This window comes from Helianthus annuus, chromosome 12 (assembly GCF_002127325.2).
Source record: "Helianthus annuus cultivar XRQ/B chromosome 12, HanXRQr2.0-SUNRISE, whole genome shotgun sequence".
In the NCBI taxonomy this organism is placed as follows: Eukaryota; Viridiplantae; Streptophyta; class Magnoliopsida; order Asterales; family Asteraceae; genus Helianthus; species Helianthus annuus.
In genome coordinates, this window is record NC_035444.2 from 127394365 (window position 1) to 127412226 (window position 17862).

The 17862-nt window shown below is 34.7% G+C and overlaps 2 protein-coding genes and 5 long non-coding RNA genes across 13 annotated transcripts; 1 reads left to right on the top strand and 6 right to left on the bottom strand.

Moving 5' to 3' along the window:
- Positions 1-3376: 3376 nt before the first annotated feature.
- On the top strand, positions 3377-3835 carry LOC110896966 (egg cell-secreted protein 1.4). The gene has a single exon (XM_022143955.2). It carries the CDS (start codon positions 3400-3402, stop codon positions 3811-3813), a length of 414 nt encoding a protein of 137 aa, XP_021999647.1. The 5' UTR covers positions 3377-3399; the 3' UTR covers positions 3814-3835.
- A 550-nt stretch (positions 3836-4385) lies between these two features.
- LOC110893267 (citrate-binding protein) lies at positions 4386-5218 on the bottom strand. Its single transcript, XM_022140379.1, has 3 exons — positions 5208-5218; positions 4915-5137; positions 4386-4772 (listed from the first exon to the last, which is right to left on the bottom strand). Exons 1-3 carry the CDS (start codon positions 5216-5218, stop codon positions 4386-4388), a joined length of 621 nt encoding a protein of 206 aa, XP_021996071.1.
- A 519-nt stretch (positions 5219-5737) lies between these two features.
- Positions 5738-9417, bottom strand: LOC110896965. Its single transcript, XR_004875019.1, has 3 exons — positions 7246-9417; positions 7032-7166; positions 5738-6034 (listed from the first exon to the last, which is right to left on the bottom strand). It is a non-coding gene; the product is annotated as an uncharacterized LOC110896965 (long non-coding RNA).
- A 72-nt stretch (positions 9418-9489) lies between these two features.
- On the bottom strand, positions 9490-11985 carry LOC110896964. 7 transcript variants are annotated; one of them, XR_004875021.1, is made up of 7 exons: positions 11892-11985; positions 11739-11748; positions 11467-11536; positions 11217-11313; positions 10804-10878; positions 10424-10468; positions 10028-10316 (listed from the first exon to the last, which is right to left on the bottom strand). It is a non-coding gene; the product is annotated as an uncharacterized LOC110896964 (long non-coding RNA). The 7 variants fall into 7 exon arrangements; XR_004875024.1 differs by adding an exon at positions 11058-11078 and having other exon boundaries at positions 11739-11985; XR_002568320.2 differs by lacking the exon at positions 10028-10316 and adding an exon at positions 9490-9762 and having other exon boundaries at positions 10402-10468; positions 11739-11985.
- A 471-nt stretch (positions 11986-12456) lies between these two features.
- On the bottom strand, positions 12457-13588 carry LOC110896963. The gene is made up of 5 exons (XR_002568319.2): positions 13512-13588; positions 13369-13430; positions 13137-13277; positions 12831-12964; positions 12457-12691 (listed from the first exon to the last, which is right to left on the bottom strand). It is a non-coding gene; the product is annotated as an uncharacterized LOC110896963 (long non-coding RNA).
- A 328-nt stretch (positions 13589-13916) lies between these two features.
- On the bottom strand, positions 13917-14910 carry LOC110896962. Its single transcript, XR_002568318.1, has 3 exons — positions 14795-14910; positions 14505-14585; positions 13917-13991 (listed from the first exon to the last, which is right to left on the bottom strand). It is a non-coding gene; the product is annotated as an uncharacterized LOC110896962 (long non-coding RNA).
- A 176-nt stretch (positions 14911-15086) lies between these two features.
- Positions 15087-15950, bottom strand: LOC110896961. Its single transcript, XR_002568317.1, has 4 exons — positions 15868-15950; positions 15719-15780; positions 15331-15398; positions 15087-15219 (listed from the first exon to the last, which is right to left on the bottom strand). It is a non-coding gene; the product is annotated as an uncharacterized LOC110896961 (long non-coding RNA).
- Between the last annotated feature and the right edge of the window lie 1912 nt (positions 15951-17862).

Here is a 17862-nt window from a genome sequence, read left to right on the forward strand (position 1 = left end):
GGATTCATGACAAGTTTTTGGTTAAACATTTTCTTAAACCTAAGTCATGGATCCTATTTTTCATAAAACCTATGTACTCGCCGGCATTTTTATGCTGACGTATTTTCACATGTGTTTCAGGTACAATAGTTGATGATATTTGATGATGATATTGATGCATGCTCACATAGGATTGGACGAGGCCTTAGTGACATTAAAAGATGCAAGACTAGTTAATTTTGTTATGTTTCTTTATTGTTAAGACATTGTAACTCATTTATTTCAATAAAACGAAATTTGTTTAATCCATGGTTGTGAAACAATGATTCTGTTACAACACTCCCCGACGTTTCTGCCACGTTTTGTTGTTTTACGTGGTCGGGGTGTGACATCGAAACGGTTCACTTCGAAACGGTTCGATTAGAAACGGTTCGATTCGAAACGTTACGGGTTGAAACGGTACGGGTCGAAACCGTTGGCGTCGAAACGGTTCGATTCGAAACAGTACGGGTCGAAACCGTTGGCGTCGAAATGGATCGGGTTGAAACGGTTCGCGGCGAAACGGTACGGGTCGAAACGGTTCGCAATGAAACTAGTATGGGATGAAACGGTACGGGTTGAAACGATGCTGGTCGAAGCGATCGAAGATTCCAATGAATTTACTTTAATTACTTCACATATAGGAAGGATTTTGAATTCCTTTAGTAAAAGGAATTTGTAGGAATTCCAGGTTAATTCCAATTCCAATTCAATTATCAACCAAACACATGAAGATTGGAAACAGTTCTTTCGAATGGTTCCGATCGAAACAGTTCACTTCAAAACTATTCGCTTCGAAATCGCTAGAAATGTTTCGATTCGAAACGGTTTGGGTTGAAACGGTACGGGTCGAAACAGTTTAGGTCAAAACGGTACTTGTTGAAACGGTACGGGTCGAGACAGTTCACGTCGAAACGATTCGCATTGAAACGGTTCGATTCGAAACGGTTCGGGTCAAAACAGTACGAGTCGAAACGGTACGCGTCGAAACGGTACGCGTCGAAACGGTTTGCGTTGAAACGGTTTGCGTCGAAACGGTATAGGTCGAAACAGTATGGGTCGAAACCGTTAGCGTCGAAACGGTACGGTTTGAAACCGTTGGCATCGAAACGTTACGGGTCGAAATCGTTCGCGTCGAAACGGTACGGGTCGAAACGGTTCACGTCGAACGGTACGGGTCGAAACGGTTCGGATCGAAACTAGTATGGGTCGAAACGGTACGGGTTGAAACGGTGCGGGTCGAAACGGTTGAAGATTCCAATGGGTATTCACTTTATATGCTTCAGATATACATACGAAGGATTTTGAATTCCTTTAGTTAACGGAATTTGAAGGAATTCATGGCTAATTCCAATAATTCCATTCTCAGCCAAACACATGAAGATTGGAATTGGTATTCCAATTCCATCAAATTTTGTGAACCAAACATCTTAAGAGATGGAATTCAAATTCCAATTCTCTTAACTTCCATTGAATTTCTATGAACCAAACGCACCCTAAATATTATTTAAATATATTATTTGAGAATTAGGAGGAGACAACGTGGAAATTTGTATTCACTCTAGCATGATTAATGTATTGAATTGTGATTTGAGAATTAAGATGCAAACTGTTTATCTCTATTTAGCGTCATTATCGTAACACCACTTTCACTATCATTCGCACCAGTATTTTCTTCCCATGGGTTCTTTGCTGTCACCAACAAACCACCACAACTACTCACTGCTACTATCGTGCTTCAACAAATTAACCTTAAAGTTACCGTTAAAAATTAAAAATTACCTCGTTGTGAAGCGCGAGTGCATATACACTCACGCACACACAAATTATATATGGTTTGTTTTTATTATTTAAGGTTTAAATTATATTCCCATCTTGCATTGTCATCTTCGCCGCAACACGCTAGTTCCGCACTATTATTACTATATAAAGCATTTCCTAGGTACAAATTGGTAAGTTCTCATCAAATTTTAAGATGACATATAAAGGGCCAAGTTAAAATGCCTAACTTTTTGTCATTTTCTTCCATTCATACTCCTCTTCCCATGATCAATGGCATTTATCTTTAATAAATCTATACTATATATTAGATTATTTATAAATAATTAAAAATAAGCTTATGGATAATAAACTCACACATTCATGAAGAACATATATTTAAAAACATATTCTATTGTATTTGTGTATTTGGACAAAAGGACTAATCAATGAATCAAAATTAATCAAATTTAACATAAAATGTGTTTTGTAATTTTAGAGAAGTTAGTTAATTATTTAGATGTAAATTGTTGACTCTGCCGTAACACGCGAATTTCCCACTAGATAAATAATTTGCGGTTATATACTATATAATGTTTATCATAAGGGTTTTCGTGCGTTGCAGCCGCGAAGGCTGAGTGCTTTTATATGTATGTATATACGATTTTTTAACGTTTTAGGTTTGAATCATGTTCTCGGCCCATATTGTCGACTCCGCTGGAACGCGCGGATTCCCCACTATTTGAAACAAATTAGGTGTTATATTATAGGTTGAATAATTAGTAAATATTTATTTTGTTTTACATATGCTAATCTTGTAAGTAAGAATACAATTAACAAAGGGTTACATCCTCTATCTAGGAAGCAGTACTAAAAAAACATGATATATGTTTAATAAATTTTAGTTGAACTAAAAATACGTTTTACGTAATAGTAATTAACTATAAATATATATGATGAGAAGACTTTGAGAGATGTTAGGGTGTAAGGGGTGCTCACCTAAGAGGTGAGTCCCCTCTCTTACGCCCAACCAATACTCGTGTGCCACGTCAACTCCCCTCTTAAACTCCCTTAACACCCTAAATTGATGGCGGCACTCCCCTCTTAGGTGAATTGGTTTTTTTTTTTTTTAAAAAAAAAAAAAAAAAAAAAGAAAAGCATTGATTGGTCAAGCTCTCCCTCTCTCCTCCCTCTCTCCTCCCCTCTCTTCGGTGAACCCCCCCCCCCCCCATTTCACTCCCCTCACCCACTCACCTAAGGGATGGCGGCGGTGTTCCCCTTAGGTGAATGGGGTCACCGAATGCATTCCACTCTTACACCCCGTACACCCTTATATGATATAACATATGAAGGTTATTAATTCTTCCATTGTCCAATAATCATGTATTAATGTAGTAATTTTGTTAATTACTAGCTTATAATACATGTAGTTATTATCACATTATATCTCTTTAAATTTTTCTTTAGTGTTTGTCCCTTGGCCTCCTAATATCTGTAACCCCTCACCATTGATCTCCTATAAATTCAACTCATATACCATCTCATGTAAAACCACACAACAAGTTAACCATGGCTAAACTTTCTCCCATAATCGTACTAACCCTAGTTCTTTCAACCGTGTCTATGTTGGTCCACGCAAGGCCGTTAACCAACACAACCACAATTGGTGCGCCATCCTTAGTGGCACGACTCAAGCTCGAGAAAGGTAATGATGGTCAAGATGGTGGTTCAACGGGGTGTTGGGAAACATTGTTTGAACTTCATGCTTGCACAGGAGAGATCATACTTTTCTTTTTGAATGGAGAAACTTATCTAGGGATGGGTTGTTGCAGGGCCATCAAGGAAATTGAAAAGTTGTGTTGGCCGTCATTGATGGGGTCACTTGGTTTCACTTCAGAAGAAGGTGATATATTACGTGGCTATTGTGATGTTTCTGATAATGGCAATGTTACGACCACCCCTCCTCCCTTTCCAACCACCGCACCTCCACCACATTCTGCCAATTCCACCACTAATAATGCTACAACTCTTTGGTAGATTTTGAATGTTATTTGTTGGATGTAAGCACAAAAGCATAATCATGAATATTGTAATAAAGAGCTTTTGTTTTGAATAGTTTCATCCCTCTAGCTACCATTTATAACATTGCCTGATTATAATTACGTGTGTCGAGTGCATGAACGATTTTTAAACACTTAACAGTAATTAACTGTGCCAAAAAATGTATACATAATTCTAAAAAACACTACGAACAATAGCTGTGTATTTTTCTTATAAAAGGATTTACATATTCCGTAAATTGATAAATGATAATCAGCATATAATTTTTACTTTTTTAGAGATCTTAAAAAACACTACGAACAATAACTGTGTATTTTTGATGAAAAATCAATATAAATTTACATCTACATATAAAAAATATATTTTAGTATATTTTAGTTATGTTCAAATCTGGTTACGAACCACTACGAACTACATTTGAATGTGTCAATTTCTTGTCTTTGAACAACCATTTGGTTTTGTCTGACACCCATAATATAAATAAAGATAAAACCGAATGGAAATATTGTCATATCATGTAACTTTATAAGAACGAAACAGTTCGAAAGCTAATTGGATTTCTTATATATGTTAACATTTTTCCATCGAGATTCCATACAGGGGGAATCTTCATCTTGTGCATAGACTCCACATTCAAAATAATGTTCGGTTCCACCTCGGCCACGCCCTTCAAACTTAAGATCTCCATTTATGTAGATCTTAACGTTGTTGTTTCCGACATCATGGATAACATTCAGTCGGAACCATTTATTGTATATATGGTTAAAAATAACCTTGCTTCTATAGTAGTAAAGACTTCCATCGTACACACGAATCATTAGTGTTGTAGCCTGTGGAGATCCCCCAAACACTTGCATCAAGCTCACACCACTAGTCCCATGTGGCACAAACACATCTGCTTCAAATTGCCAAACACTCGTAGAATACACGTGACCCTATAAAATTTGTACGGTTAAGTTTATTTCATTAAAATTTTAGATTGAAACTTAGATAAAAATAAACAAAAGTTAATTGTTTGGTGTGACTTTAGAGAACTCGGTTCAACTAGAATAACTCATTAAAAAATTTGACACTTACATTGACTGATAACTCGGAGCGAGGTTTGGTGGGACTTTCAGGACGAAATGATTTATCATTGGAGAAAACCCATAGTTTGTGAACCCCATGGATGAAGCTATAGCGCTTCTCAAGAGCAAAATTATAGGGTTTATGAATGACATAGTACGACTTGTTGAAAGGGAGGTGAGTGAAACCTGAATCAAGATCGTTTATAAACGAGCTACGAGTGTTAGTGATATTCCTAGAAAAGAAAATGAATCCTAAAATAATAGAAACTAGTTATAAGACCGCGCGCGTTGCGGCGCGGATACATTGCAAACATCGAATAGAATAGTCCCGACGTTATGTGATGCGTTAATTAACCTTATGAAAAGGCGTGTTTCGACGCATCCGATTGAATTTAACGTAACCTATATAAGCATTATAATTGGATCAAACCATAAAGTAATTATCGCTTGCCTTCCATGTGATGATCCACGTGCGTTAAAAGACAATGGAAAACCGTGTTATAGTTAATGGTAAGCATATGAAAATGAATATTCTGGGCATGCTAACTAAACTCAAAAATACATCGTATTTGATTTGATATAAAAGTATAATGTTAACTTTTTACAATTGAACGAACGATGAACAAACTTCTCTTCATCATTATAAGCAAACTATTTCCCTTCAAATTATCGCATAAGTAGAAGCAATGTAAAAAAGAAAATAAAAATATTACAAATTCAAAGGCATACGATCCATAAAGCAATTATCCAACCCAAAATATGAAAAAATAAAGATGAAATAACAATACTAATAATAGTTATAATAACAATAATAAATATACAGAGAAGGCAGGATTCACTAAAAGTATATGTACATAATACATCATTCTTGAGATTTGTAGAGTGGACCAAAAATAATCATTTTTACATTTATAATATAACATTTATTTGAATAATGTTAAATACTTGAAGTCAGTCCCTATATTCAAGAAGTTGCCTGGTGCACCAAGTTTGCCTAGTTTAAGTGTGGATACCATTTTGGATGTCTACCTTATATTAGAAAAAAAAAAAAAAAAAAAACGCAAAGGTTCAGTCTACCTTTGATAGAACTTTAGTCTTAAAAACCTCCAGTGATTCGCTAGATTTTAGTCCTGCCATGAGAACAAGAAGTCAATAAGTTTAAATTACTAAATGAAGCATTAAAGATAATTCCTAAGACCACTGTTTAATATAGCTTTGAAATTAAGTTGCAACAGGTAAAATGAGTTGTGATTATCTGCACATTTCTCCCAAGTTGAAATCGAATCCGTGCTTGTTGAAGATGAAGTCTGATGATTTTTTTTTTTTTTTTTTTTTTTTGCATTTTCGGGAAATACAGTAGAGGGGGCAATCTTGACCCAAAGCTTCTAAGTGGGTCAATTTGGGTTGCTTTTAAAATTTTATGGGTTGGTTTGGGTAAGATATTTTAACTAAATGGGTCACAATGGGTTACTTGAAATTCCATATTTTTATTTTCGGGTCAAAACGGGTCGACAACATTAAAGAAATGGGTCAATGTGGGTTAGTGTCATAAAGAAATGGGGTAGGTTTCGGATCGGAATGGGTTTCGAGCCGGCACAAGTATCCGCACGAGACGGATTACGGTACGAAACAAGTTTTGGATCGGCACGGGTTCAGTTCAAATTGAGTTTCGGGCCGAGACGGGTTTCGACACGACGCAGGTTTTGGATCGGAACGGGGTCGGTTCGGGTCGGGTTTCGGGCCGACACGGGTTGGATGGGTTTCGGATCGCAACTGGTTTTGGGCCGAGACGAGTTTCCGCACGAGACGAGTTTGGGGTCGGGACGGGTTCGTACTGTTTCGACGCGAACTGTTTCCATCCGTACCGTTTCGACGCAAACCGTTTCGACGCGCACCGTTTCGACCCGTACCGTTTCAACCTGAACCGTTTCGAATCGAACCGTTTCGACCCGTACCGTTTCCGTTTCGACCCGTACCATTTCGACCAGTACCGTTTCGACCAGTACCGTTTCGACCAAGTACCGTTTCAACCCGAACCGTTTCGAATCGAACCGTTTCGACCCATACCGTTTCGACCAGTACTGTTTCGACCAGTACCGTTTCGGCGCGAACTGTTTCGACGCGTACCGTTTCGACCCGTAGCGTTTCGATGCGAACCGTTTCCAATCAAACCGTTTCGACCCAAGCTTTAGTCCGTCGGATTTCGGCATTAAGAGCAACCGTTGTCGCCCTGTTTTTCTCGGCCGCAACAACCTCCGATTTCTATATATCCAAAATAAAATAGGTTGGTACGTCTGAAACAACAATGTACAATATAATTGATATATGAAAAAACACGGACCTCCCGCGCTTGATCCAAATCGGATTGAATGGCTAAGTAAAGGCTGGTAAATGCATCGCTGTTGGCGTGGATATTAGCATCAACTGATAATGTATATGTGAATTAATGCAGATCATGTAGATTGATCGAACTTAAGTTTATATAGGTATGTATTTTTGTTAATTAGATTTCTCTCTAGCTTTCTGTAATGGAGACAAAGAGGGCGACTGAGAGATCAAAGAAGGCAATTTTAATTATTTGTGTATCAAGCAATTCGTGTTGGAAAATCACGAAATGAAAATTCTGCAAACTTATTTATGGATGTAGAAGATCGTGAAGGCAATGTACAACATCACTCTTGCGAGTGTTTGGGATTGCAAGTAAATGTTTATATGCTTATTGATTTTTATCTAACTTCTAACTTGGAATTTGAAATACATATAAATACTTAAAATAAATAAATAATACTTTTTTCACTTGAACGGCAAATGAAATAATACTCTTAGCTTAGACGTGAAAGAAAGCAATTTTTAACCAATCCGACCCGATCCGACCCGAAACCCGTTCTGACCCGGACCCATTTCAACCCGAACCCGTTCTGACCCGAACCCGTTCCGACCCGAACCCGTTCCGACCCGAACCAAAACAACCCTTTTTTGTAATTGACCCGTTTTGACCCGACCCGTTTTGACCCGAACCCGTTTTGACCCATGACCCGACCCGACCCGAACCAACCCGTTTGCCAGGTCTAGGAAATAATTTGCTCGCCCAACCCTTAAAAATACCCCTCTTTTGTCTCAAGTAGAACAATTTCCCTCACTTGTAAAATTAAATCTGCAGAATATATTATTGTTATATTTCCTATAGAAACACAAATGAAAAACATATATACATAAATGCACAGGTCTTTGCCTTATGACAAAATCAAATATGTTAAAGTCAACATACATTGAGATTATTTCAAGAATGTAAAATTGCCATCACCAGACCTGATATAACTCGTAAGATTCGTTTTGGTACTGGTTCATCATATTTTGCAACACTCGCGCTTCAATCATAATAAGTACAAAACAATTATACACGTCTACAAGATTGATAAGATGGTGTACATTGAGCTAGTGATCTACGGTTAGCTAAAGTCAATCTATGACAAAGGTTAAGCTTGATGCTATCTTCAAATTAAACGAAATATGACGAAGTAATTTCGGCCCATTTGCTCATAAAGAGGATGATTTGAGTTTTGTTTTATTTTAAACGGGTCCCTGGGGTGTTCATCGGGTTGTTCACATAGGTTGTTTGGGTTGACGTTTTCAAAATCGAACTGGAATGCAAACTGGAATTTGAACCGAATAAGAAACTTCATGTTTTTTTAGTACCATTAGTTAAAGAACCATATTCGTACAAACAAAATCCAATGTTTATGTTTGATGCAAAACGAATTAAGGTATCATGCATTCTTAATATATTCTCACAACTTTGGACCATTTTGAGGCAAAATGCTACCCAAATCAACCTCGTTTTTATGGGTTAAACGGGTCACAATTATTATCTATTAAGGCAAAGAAATATAAACTTAAACATCATGAATAAACCTTTGTAAAGAGATTTGAGACCGTTCTACAAGAAGTGATTTCTCAACATTTGAATTAAGATACTTATTATCGACTACACATAACTCATCAAGATCTTTAATTGCTTCCGTTTCATCAAACTAATTTGAGCAATATTCATCAAACAGACTGAAATTAAGAAATTAGGGATTATCATATCTCTAACCTGCATCGGAACTCATACAATCATACTATTTGCAATTTGTTTGCTTAATTGAAGCCTGAACTTGATGATCGGAAATGAAATGTATACCATTTGAATTGAGGAGGATGTGCAGAAGAACATGGGATCCTAGATGAGCAAATCTGGAAGGCGGTTACAGCCATAGAATCCATCAATGGTGCTTCCCATCCACCTTGGGTACTGTTTTGACGAAGACCAGTGACCTATTACACCGTCGAACGTCGTCACCATCATTGTACAATGGCGTTCCCTCCATGGCGCCGTCGCGGAACAACCGTGGCCGGACCCTCCCTTGTCACTTTCTCATCTCTTTAACTCTTTCTCCTTGAATCGCTCTCTTCCTATCTTCCCGTTTCCCATCTCTCTTCTGGTGGAGTATGGCACAACGTGGAGGACTAAAACGTGTTTGGTCGGTGACGAGGGCACCGACTTTGTGCTTTAAGTATATAGGGTAACTAGGTTATACCCGGGAATACTCCCGGGTTGTTAATCTATGTTTCTAAAATAATATATATACATATATATGAATAAATGAAAATTTCATGATGAATAGGGTAGATTAATCGATGATACGAACGTCTGTAGAAGTAAACATTTATAAAATGTAATACTGAGAAAAAACATTTATAAACCCTAATACTAAACACTTTAAGCAGCAACTTCTTCTTTAACTTCTACTTTAACACGTTCAAGACGTCATTCAGGAATTACCTTTCATAATGTAAGAGAACCAACATCTGAAATCTGAAAGATTTTGGGAAAAAAGAATTTCATTAGTCTCTTCAATGTTTTAAAAAATAATATATGATAAAATAAAATAAGAAGCAAAGGAACAATCATTAGCGACGACATTCATTGGAAGTTCAGAAGAAGATGAATATAGTTGTTTGAACGCATTATGCATTTTCTAAACACCAGCAGAAAGCTAAAATAAAACATCATAACACACGGTTATAATTATAGAATCAAAACTTTTATCTTCTAAAAAAATAATTAAAACTAACATAGGTTTATCATCAATGGAAAACATGAAAATACGTAGAAATGATAGTACAATACATGAAAAGTTACTGGAAATTTAAAGAGTGATGAAAAAAATATGACTGAAACATAAGATAGTCATTTTTTGTTATACGACTGTCCCAAACAACTTTGGTGAAGCCATCACCAAGTACAGGGCCCAAATCAGTTTTTTTCCGTCTTACAAACCATAACTTGTTGCCATCAACAATCTTAACAGATTATTTTTAAGGTGGTTGCTCTCCCCACATCATTGAAGCAAAGTCATTAGGTATTTCCTATGAGTTTATTAAAAAATAAAACAAAAGATAAACATCAGCTATATTAAAATATGAATAGTAATTAGAAAACCAATAAACATACCAAAAATAATGGATCATCTTACTCAATCAGCTTTAAAATGAAGGATTGTTGTTACTCTGATCCATATCTGCAATTTAATTATGAACGCTTAAAAAAAAATAAAACGGTAAACTATTTATAGAAACATACTCATAATAACGGGAGAAACTTATAAAAGAAAAAAAAAGGAACGATTTCAAAAAATTTTAAAAAAAATATTTATTTTTAGAAACACAATCAATATTCCGAAAAAAAACATATCAGACAATAAAAATATACAAATTCTTTAATGGATTGATAATTAATACAATACAAAATTTATTACTAAAAAAAGACAGTAAAAAAAACTGAGCATAAACGATGAAACCTAAAACTATAAGGGATCAAAAATTAAGAAAAAAAAAACTATCAAAAGAAAATTACCTGTAACATGTTCGACGAAGATTGATAGTCCGGCAGTGGCATAACATTTAGGTTTATTCATGAAAAAATTTAAACCTAAACAAAAGAATCAATAACAACATCACTCAATAAAGACATCCACAAAAAATAATCCCCTCATAACATTCAAATCAGATAATGTAAATCATAAACAACAAAACAAAAAATACATGAAAATTCTTTAAAATTGAGTTAAAATACTTAAAACACATAACAATCTAATATTGTTTACATACCTTCTCTATATGTCTAATGATCTACAAAAAATAAGAACAACAACAAACATTACCAACTGCCGAAACGGTTTTCAACATCAAAAGCTTAACTTTTCTTGAATAAATTGAAGATCGAACAACATAAACAAACAATATTTAACCATCATCATGTAGTTTTACCTTAGATGTTTTTAAAGATTCTTGATTGAATATGCAGATCCAAGTCAATAGGTAGAGAGATATGGAGGTCAGCCATAAATAAATAGAAGTTTCATACCTATTTCAATTAAAAAACATATCAGTAGCAGATGGAGGTCAAAAAACAAAGAAACAACGATGGTGATTAAGTTTGAATCTTAAACCACATATAATCAACAAAGAAATTAAAGGGAAACTATAATGCAAAGATACTATTTTTTTTATTTCTAACCTGATGATAAATGTCGCACTCAGCAAGGTTTCGATTACTTTTCCCCAAAAAATTGGCATGACATATAAATCTAGCCACATAAGAATGAAAGATATACAAAATTAACAATCGGAATCACAAATAATACTGAAATGATTTACTTATGGAATAAGAACCGGAAACAATCGCCGCTGATTACATGTGAAAAAATTATATAAACATTCACGTTACAAATGGGAAAGAACGATCAAGTATATAACATAATAACAATTGGAATAACAAATAATACTAACCTGATTTACACTTGGAATCGTAACAATAAAGGAATCGCCGATTATATGTGAAAAAACCATATAAACAACATTAATAATAAAGACGGGATAAACCAACAAAGATAGATGAAATTAACAATCAAAATAACAGATATCAAAATGATTAATACATACCGATCGATTGTAGAGTTTGAATCGTAGAACAACAATGAAGAAGAAGGAGGAACATTTTGAAAGGAATTGTAAGGAAGAAGGAGGAGGAACATGGTGGCTGATACCTAGGGTTTAGAGAAATGAAGTTATGAAACCTTATATAATATCCATATTGTTAATGGGTTATTATGTGAGACCAAAAAAGTCCGACCCAGTATGCTACCATGCCGTACCAATGGCGGTCCCATGATTTTATGTACAAACTATAAACTTATTGACGGGTTATGATGCACATTTATAATTTACTTTTACTAAAAAATTATTATTAATAAAGCAACAGAAAAATTAGTAAATATATTTAACACAAGTAAGGAAATTTAAATATTTAATTCATATAAAAACAATACGATAGTAATAATAAGGCAATGCAGCTATGAAGGTTAGACAACTAAATCAAGTGAACGAATAAGAGCAACTTGTGCCTGGTGGACCAAATCCACTCCATAAATTGGATTTTTGACAAAATATCGATTCTTGTAATAGAGTATAAAATATTTAAATGGTTTTTTTTTCTTTTTCTTTTTTTTTGCAAATTAACAATTCTTGTGCACTTAAACTTACATATTGGTGGTGCAATTTGTAGTAGAAGTGTGTTAGTTGCTTATTGCTGGAACTCTGCTGGACATCGTTATGACTTCAATTTTTATGGCAGCACTTCATTGAGACATTTTGTCGAGTAATTGGCGTGCAATTATGTACCAATGGCTTTAGAACGTTGACAAATCTTAAATCTTGGATCAAATCCACCCTTTCCGTGTAATCTTTTCATAGAAATAACACCATTAAATAAAGAATACAACAATTCTTGTATAGCTAATGAAAAAAAAGTACCACATCTAACAGATCAAATTCACAATCAAGTTTATTAACGAAACTAAAAACAATAAGCAATATCCATACTTTTGTCTTTGCGAAGAGCTCTAAGCTTCTTCGGCGGTAGCCAAGTGGCCAGCGAGCGATGTTATCCTACAACTGTATACATCTTCACGCCGTTAATGGAGGTCGATTTCATAGTACCTCCTTGGTGCAAATGCCTGTCATTCCATAATAAACAAAATAAAGTTCTTTTATTGTGCAACATATACTATTAACAGCAACAAAAAGTCTCTCCAATTTATCACACCATAAAAAGTCTCTCCAATATCTTTCACAACCAACTACTACAACATATATTCAAACACAATATACGAAGTAGGAATAAACTACCTTCAAAACAACTTCCATCACATCCAATATAGAACCGAACCATCCATTGCATCTCTAGAAGGTTTTCCGGACGCCTTTGAAGTGAAAAACTTCTTATCCACGTAGACACTCTTTATAAAATCTCAAACTTTCTCCACATTGCTGTAATAGCGAGCATGCATAAAAAACTAAATTAACATTCTTTCTACTCAAACACTAAATGTAAAAACGTAAAAGTATAAAAGTGCATCACCTGTTATGTAGAAGTCTATGTTCTCGTGGGTCCCAATCTCTTATAAATGTTTCCATTGCACGCTGGAGAAGTAAATTGTAAATATCGTGTGAGTAAATAAATAAATTCCCCCGATAGAAAATAATATTAGATGATATCTGTACCTGATTACTGCCTTCTTTAAGGGCTTCAACTTCTTGTGAAGTAAAATTAGACATTGACACGGATTTAACATGGTGAGTAAACTAACCTCTGCGAAACGCATTGATACAAATTAAAATTGATTAATCAATGTTATAATGTATGCAATTAACATTTCAAACATGACAGCACACACGATAGTGTTATTATAATAATTAAGTTGTGGAGAAAGTGATTAGCAAAAACAATATTAAGTTGTGGAGAAAGTGATTAGCAAAAACAATCTGTAGATAGTTTTCAATTCATATTTTTAGCATTATTTTAACAATTTGACCCATTAAAATAGAACATAACCCAGATCAACCCAATTAACCCAGATCAACCAATTTATAATTAAATGGGTTGAAATAGCAAACATCTATCTTTACCTGTCTATGACATTTTATTCATCAATAATTCTTTCTTCTCTTTTTCTTAAAGATAATTAATTTTGCATCTAAGGCCTGCAAAGAAGAAGAAAAGAATGTGAAACTCATTTTCATTAGAAAAAATAAACTATTTGTAAGAGCCTAAAACTTCTACGGAACTACACAAATTATGATTCCACCCAATAAAGATAAACTTCATTCAATGTGGGGTAATAGCATCATTGCAATTCATCAAATTAAAAACTAAATACAATTTAATGATCTGAAAGAATGCATCAATCCCATTTATTTTTTAAGTGATTCTTATTGCTTATATACTCATACAAATAAGAAGTGATTTTATTATTATAAAGCTTCAGGTTTATATAATTATTATAAGCGATGAAAGCGTATGTTCAAATTATTCTTACTTGCTCTTCTACAACACCATCAAGAAAAACACCTAACGTGTTCATACTCTAACCGCCTCTTGTTTAAATTAAAAAGAGCAAATTTACATGCTTTCTCAATACAAGACATGTGTGCTTATATCTGCTAATGAAATAGTAAACATAACCATACTCTAGAGTAAATTCAAGCTAAGCTAACCTTATCATTCACTTCATAGAACTTTAACTTTTCTGTGAATATGCAATCCCCATTGCTAACCTTGAATTGATGAGCTCCAATCTACATCAACACAACATACATATCTTTATTTGTAACATATACATTCAATATTCATCAATTGCCTACACACACATGTTAACATCGGGTCCTACTATTCATCAAAACTTTTGGTTCTAGATGCGGAAAAACAAACCTTTGGACAAAAGTCGCAAAACTGGCCAAACCTCAGCGACAAAAATCGCATTTTACTCTAAACAAAAATAACATACCAGCATCCTCCTATTTCTCTGCCAATGTTGCAGTTGCTCCTGTTGAGTGCGTCTCGGTACAGCAGGGCATCCGTCACTTTGAAGAGCCCCACTTAAGTTCTTTGCAGCAGTGAAATCATTTTGCTGAAGATTAGTGCAGTCTAACGGTTTACATAATCCAAAATCTGATAGTTTCATGTGGCCGAATTTATCAAGCACCAAGTTATCAAGTTTAATATCCGTGTCACAGTTAAAAAACATTACATTTCTGATAAAAAAAAAACCTGTCACATGTTTGTATGAAGTGAATTAAGGAAAATTGTTATAACCTCTGAATATAGTTATGTTTGTGAATGGATTCGATTGCCAAAACAGTTTCTCCGACATAAAACCAAGCTTCCTCTTCAGTTAATGTATCTTTTCACATAAGTAAAGTCATTATATCTCTACAAAAAAAAATTAGCAAAGTTGGGTAAGCGACACATAAGTTGAAGCCAGAATGATTTACATGTATCATCTAAAACAAATAAATCCTTTGGTATACGTGGTAGTAGAACCTCATCGTCACTGAAGCGTTGCGCTACAAACTTGTCAAATAGCTCTCCTCCAGCGACATATTCCATAACTGTTTTGGAACAAAGTTGACATCAACAATTAGAAAGCAACTTATATGTATAAGTATTATAATGTATAGACTATTATAGAAAAATTAAATTACATCTAAAATAAATTTGTAATCAAAGAGCAAGGAACACTAAGAACCCAATTAGTAACATGTGAAATAGTAATCACTTTTGCTGTAGCATTTCATCAAGCACTTGGTGTGCGTCTTAAAACTTTTAAATTGTAAACAAAATACTGGATATCAAACCTAATACTTGTATACATACAATAACCAATGTACAGAAATAATTCATATCCAAAAAAATTTACAAACAACTGTACCGTTTATATATTCTTCAATGGCGAGAGAAGTGTTCATATCCTCATACAATCTACCTTTTGAACTTTGAAGAAAGAAAAACACATTATAAAATATAGGAATTCTGATACAAAACATCAAGATTCAAAGTGAAATCACTCACATTCATTACCTAATCATCAAGATCCAAAGTGAAATCGCTGAATGGTGGAACTGAGGTTGAGGGAGAACTGCGTAGCGGGATTAGGGTTTGGTGATTAGAAATTAGTGTTTGATTGCAAAAAAAAAGAAAAAAACTCAAATTTAGGAAACGTGAATGGGGAAGATACAATAGGGTTTGAGAGCAAGAAGAAAGGTATAAATCCATATCAAATACAAAAATCAACATACCTGGAAGAACTGAGATGTGAGAGAAATTGCAGAATAGGCAATATGATCTGGAATAGCGTAGCTGAGATGTGAATCTAGGGTTTCAAGTATGATGCGGCGAAGGAGAAGAATGTGGATGTAGAGAAGTTTAGGTTTTTTAGATGCCTTATATACACGGGTTTGGAAAACCCATACATCCGACCCGAAAATTGCCGGATCCCGCGTTCACTTCTTTTTTGGTTTGTGTTTTTAGAATTTTGGTTTGTGTATTGAGAATTGAGACGGATTCCCTCCCAAAATCAAAGTCCACTAAACAAATGCTTGCCACATCATCAAATTGGCTTCACCATCCAAGGACAAATAGCCCAAATCATCTCCTTTATTAATATATATAGATATGTTCGAAACGATACATTTCTTTGGTTTGATTGATACAGTGGCTATGGACCTCTACATCTGCTATATATTATATACAATTTCAAGAAAAGAAATATTTTCAAAATGCGACACATGCCATGAAATCTTATCCTCGTTTCACAAAAGTGAGTTGGGTACAGGGGTTGTCCATTAGATTTAGAATTCTGTGGCTTTCGAGGGCGCTCGCTAATAGAAATAGATCCCCAAATATAAAATAATATATTCATGCTTATTATATTATAACTAGTTGATGCCCCGTTTGCGTTACGGGGTGATGACCGAATAATTCTCAATCAATTAAAAAAAGACTACTAAAATTTTGCTAGGGAAAAAAAACAAAAACGATGATAAGGCCGTAATTTTTGGCTCAGGGGAAAACTGTAATTTTTCAGGACTAATGAGCGAGTGTTAGGCAGCTCCTTCACACGAAAAAAATTAAATCGAGTAAACCAATTAAAAAAAAAAACTTTATAGTTTTACTAAAAAAACTAAAACGATTGGAAAAACGTAATTTTTAACTGAGGGCGATATCATAATTTTAATTCGGGGATAAATCGTAAATTAAATGGACCAACGGGGGAGTGCTAGGAAGCTGCCGGCACGACTGTAATTCTACACTGGGGGCAAAATTGTAATTTCACCATGAAAACAAACAAAAAAGATGGGCAAAATGTAAATTTAAGTTGAGGGCAAAATCGTAACTTGGGTGTGAGAAAAAAACTAATGGCAAAATTATAAATTTATACGGGCCAAAATCGTAATTTTGAACCGATGGCAAACTTGATTTTTTAGCTGGGAGCAAAAGCGTAAATTTATTTTTAAGTGGGGGTAAAAACATAACTTTGACCTGATGGGGAAATCGTACCCTTAAAGGAAAAAAACTAATGGCAAAACTGTAAAACGAAACGGGGCAAAATCGTAATTTTGAACCGGGGGCAAAATTGAAATATTTAGCTGGGAGTAAAAACGTAAATTTATTTTTAAGCGGGGAAAAAAACATAATTTTGAACTAATGACAAAATTGTAATTTTAAAGTGGGATAAAATCGTAAATTTGTTGGGCTAATAGGGGTGGTGTCAGGCAGGTGCCTGGCACTATTAGTTTGCCGCCTTTTGCCCAATTAAGGGCCGTTCCTGTTGCCCTGTCAGTGACCGCCGCCTATTTTGCCCAATTAAGGGCCGTTCCTATTGCCCTGTCGGTGGCCAGACTTCTTTTTGTAGTAGTTGATAATACATAAAAGAGAGACATTTTAAGAAACCTAAATCAAGAAATTTTTTTCTCTTAATTTATAAATACACTCCTAAAATGAGAGTAAATTGTTCTTTTAAACAATAATTCTATTTTAACCCTCTTCTTAATACACTCAAATCTCTGAGTTTTA